The following is a 3,945-nucleotide window of genomic DNA, read 5'->3' on the forward strand; positions in this document are numbered from 1 at the left end:
AGAGAAGAAGGGAGAGGGATAGAGAGTTAGAAACATCGATGAGAGAGGTCGATCAGCTGCCTCCTGCATGCCCCCTACTGGGGATGTGCCCGCAACCAAAGTACATGCCCCCGACCGGAATCAAACCTGGGACCCTTCAGTCTGCAGGCCGACGCTCTATCCACTGAGCCAAACCGGTTCGGCAGGGCTTGATTCTTAGTAGGTTAATTTTGTTGAGTGAATGAAACCAAACAAGGGCAGCATTCTTGTCACTTTCCCATACACTGTGCTGCCACTGAAAGATGTCCCAGGAGGACTTCACTGTCATCGGAACATCACTGGCCATTGGCCACGTTCGTGTTTCCTAGCCTGGCCTCCTGCTTCCATTGTTCATAGGTCCCCCTCCAGCCAGCTAAGATTAAGCCAGAGAGGCTAAAATTATCCTAGAGAAGACAACAGCTTAGATAACCAAATTTGAAAGGACTCCAGGTATTACATAGGTAAAGATTAAACTCCCACCTCACCAACTGAAGTTGTAAAATAAAGCCTAAGCGTTATGATGGAATGACTGGTCAATATGACGTGCACTGACCACCAGGGGAAAGATGCTCAATGCTGGTGGTCAGTGCGCTCTGTGGGAGTGCTGCTCAGCCAGAAGCCAGGCTCACACTGGCAAGCGCAGTGGCCGCAGCATCCCCTGAGTGGCACCGGCACCAGGCTCGGGGGGCTGGGATGAGCACGATTGGGATGAGTGCGAGCGGCGCTGTGCCCAGCACCAGCTCAGGCTCCTCCCTGGCCACTTGCGGCTTGGTGTACTGCTCATTCGGGCCTAAACTGGCAGTCGGACATCCCCCAAGATTGCGAGAGGGCGCAGGCCAGGCTGAGGGATTCCCCCACTCCCATGCACAAATCTGTGCACCAGGCCTCTGGTGAAGTATAAAGCACTTACATTTAAATAGTATTTTGTATTTTACAACATATGTTCATAAATTCACAGCTACTTTCAGAAGAAGTTATTAATTCTTTCCCCATTTTTTATACACTGAGACTCAGAGAAGTTAGGTCATTTATTTATAATAACAGCCAGCAAGGGGAATAGGTCATTTGTTTATAATAACAGCCAGCAAGGGGCACATCCCCAAACCAGATATTCCATTCTGGATCCTTTACTCCTTCAACTATGTTCAGAAATTTATTTACCAAACAACTGGCCATTGAATGTATCATGTACCATGGTAGCTAATGGGAATGCTGACATAAACAAGACCTAGTGCTGACCTTGTCAGAGCTTATAGAGTAATGGAGGAATCAGGTAAGAAAATAAAATGTTTTAATAAGGCACAGTAAATGCTGTAATAGAATTAAGAACTCGATGTATTTTGGTTTTGTATATACAGTTACTAGAATATAAGGTAAAATAAATACTTCTCCCAATATTTTAGCAGTTCCCTGAGTATATATTCCATGTTTTTCTATTCGGGGAAGTGGGCTTGAATTATTTAAAATCGCATGGCAATGTAATAAATTTATTTATTATTGATAATCATTAAAATGTGTACATCGTCTTCTGAAATCTATAAGATGTCTTACACAGCTTTAGAGTTCCAACTGTCTTGATATTATTTTCTAAGCTCAAAAGGGTTACATTCATTTTAGGATCATTTAGGTCTGAATTTTGCCTTTGCAGTGGGACTAGGTTTGATAATATTGTATGGTTAGATGAATATGTATGGAAAGATAGGATTCAGTCTCAAAGAATGCCAGAACTTTAGAATTACCCACTTTAGACCCTTACGTTGGAATGTAGGCTATGATAGTCGGAAATAATTATACCGCCACACTGAGAGCAAGAAAGAGTAGGAATACCACAGACCTCTGAATTAAAAGATGAATTAGTCTTGCTTTCATGATCTTCTCTTGCTTAAGTAAGTTATTTCTTCTTTTTGAAATCTGTGTTTGAACAAGTGAGAAAGTATACCTGTCAAAAGATTAACCAGCTGAGAACCATTGTCAGCATTAATTTTTCCTTTAATAAATGACTCTCTGAAGCTATTTAGCAGTCTGTAATCTGGATACAAAGCTAGTGACCTATGATGGATAGTGCTGGATTTGTTTGTAAGCTTTGACTTAAATTGTCTGCCTAATTTCTCTAAGTCAGATCAACAGGATTAGAAGAGTGGTTATGTGGTTTAAATAAAAATGGCTATAGAAATTGAGAAGAAAGATTGTAAAACATTAACGATCTACCATCTTGGTGAAATAAATTAGAAACTAAAAAAATGACAGTCACTTAAACGTCAATGTTATCAGAATGGTCAAATGACACAGATTAGCTAATTAAAAGCATTTGTTATAATTGGGGTTTGTACATAATCAACTCAGAAGTATGTCTGAAAATATTTTGAAATAATGTAATTTAACTGTATGTATGAGCCTCTCAGGCCTTCACATGTGGCTACTCCTTCTTCCAAAATTGTTTGGCTAACATAATGCTGACTTCTTTTGCTTTTAATAATTAGTTAAAAATAGCATGACCTATAAAATAGAAAGGCTACTTGATTTGGCAATTGCAAAATATTCACAATTTGAATGAAATAAAGCTCTCCTCACTTGGGCTTTTTATGTATAAAAACTATGTATTTCATTGAATAAATTAAATTCAAAAGTAGGCCATTACTTGCAGCTGTCTATTCTAATGGCCAGATTTGATACATAGTGCAGACAATTAGGGTTTCTTTATTCCTAGCTGTACTATAAAATAAGTTGTAAAGGCAAAAATTGTACTAATATAGTTCTTCTCATACTTTCCTGGATTTGAACAACAAAACCTAACTCGAAAACTTTGAATTAAGATTTCTCTAATACCAAAAACAGTAATAATACCCTTGGTTTTATTTTACAGTTAATAAAAATGTGGATGAATAAAGCTCCCTCCCCTGCCACCCCCTCTTCCCACCCTTTTAGGGTAAGTCTAGGACATATTTTCTGTGCTAAAGTAGAAGTTGTTCCTTCACTCATTTTCATTTAATGAACATGCATCAGACTCTTGTAAAAAGATGCTAAGGACTGGCAAAACCAGTGTTAGTTTATTTCTTCTTCCTGCTTATATCACTAGGAATGAATTACCCAAAAGGTGGATAGTAGGAGGTAAAAGAAAAATCAAGTAATATTCAAAAGTGCACATCATTGTAATCACTCTAAAAATAAGCAACTATTTTCTTACTGAAATGCCTACTTTGTTTATGGGAGAAAGAGTCGGTCGCTTTTCGTGGATCTCATCTGTAGATAATGTGTGGAAAGCAAGCGTGTGAGCCAGAGACCCAATTTCAGACTCAGGCAGTAAACTCCCCTGGCTGTTCCCATGCTGGTTGGGGCACAGATGACCTTTTTCATACACTTTCTGTTACTGAGTAGGTTTCTTAGGGGCATAAGAGATGCATGGGAATGATAAAATTCACATTTCAAATTCCTGGGTCTGTCCTGCCATGATTGTGCCTAAATATTTAAGGTGAATTGAGGGTTTGACTAAATCTGCCTCTTTTGGCTTGTGATTAACCTACATGATACTTGATTATTAAAATATTCCAGGAGAAATTTAGAGTGTCTTGCACATACCTGACAAATACAACTTGAAAGCAAGATGTTTTCATTTGGTTTGGGAATTGTCTCTCATTTCACTCTCTCTTTACCCCAAACCATTCAGGTGTGGGAGCTGCTCGGTCTGGGAACCTCACGTTCATGGTGGGAGGAGTCGAAGAGGAATTTGCTGCTGCCAAGGAGTTGCTGGGCTGCATGGGCTCCAATGTGGTGTACTGTGGTGCTGTTGGGACCGGACAGGTAACATGTTCATTCATATTAATGGCTCTGGCTTATGGTGTAAAGTTAGCTAATGTTCATTTCTCATTCCTGACCATGTTCTTATTCCTACTAACTCTGTTCAATCTGTGTATGTTTTATTGGCCTAAG

The 3,945-nt window shown here is 39.5% G+C and overlaps 1 protein-coding gene across 1 annotated transcript in view; it reads left to right on the plus strand.

Annotated features, from left to right (window-relative positions):
• The window catches only part of HIBADH (3-hydroxyisobutyrate dehydrogenase), a 94,419-nt gene that overhangs the window by 75,346 nt on the left and 15,128 nt on the right, over positions 1–3,945 (plus strand). Inside the window, exon 4 of the mRNA XM_006778975.2 lies at positions 3,683–3,816. Coding sequence (XP_006779038.1) covers positions 3,683–3,816 — 134 coding nt within the window. The remainder of the gene's footprint in view (positions 1–3,682; positions 3,817–3,945) is intronic.

The sequence above is a fragment of the Myotis davidii genome, unplaced genomic scaffold, assembly GCF_000327345.1.
Source record: "Myotis davidii unplaced genomic scaffold, ASM32734v1 scaffold168, whole genome shotgun sequence".
Lineage (NCBI taxonomy): Eukaryota > Metazoa > Chordata > Mammalia > Chiroptera > Vespertilionidae > Myotis > Myotis davidii.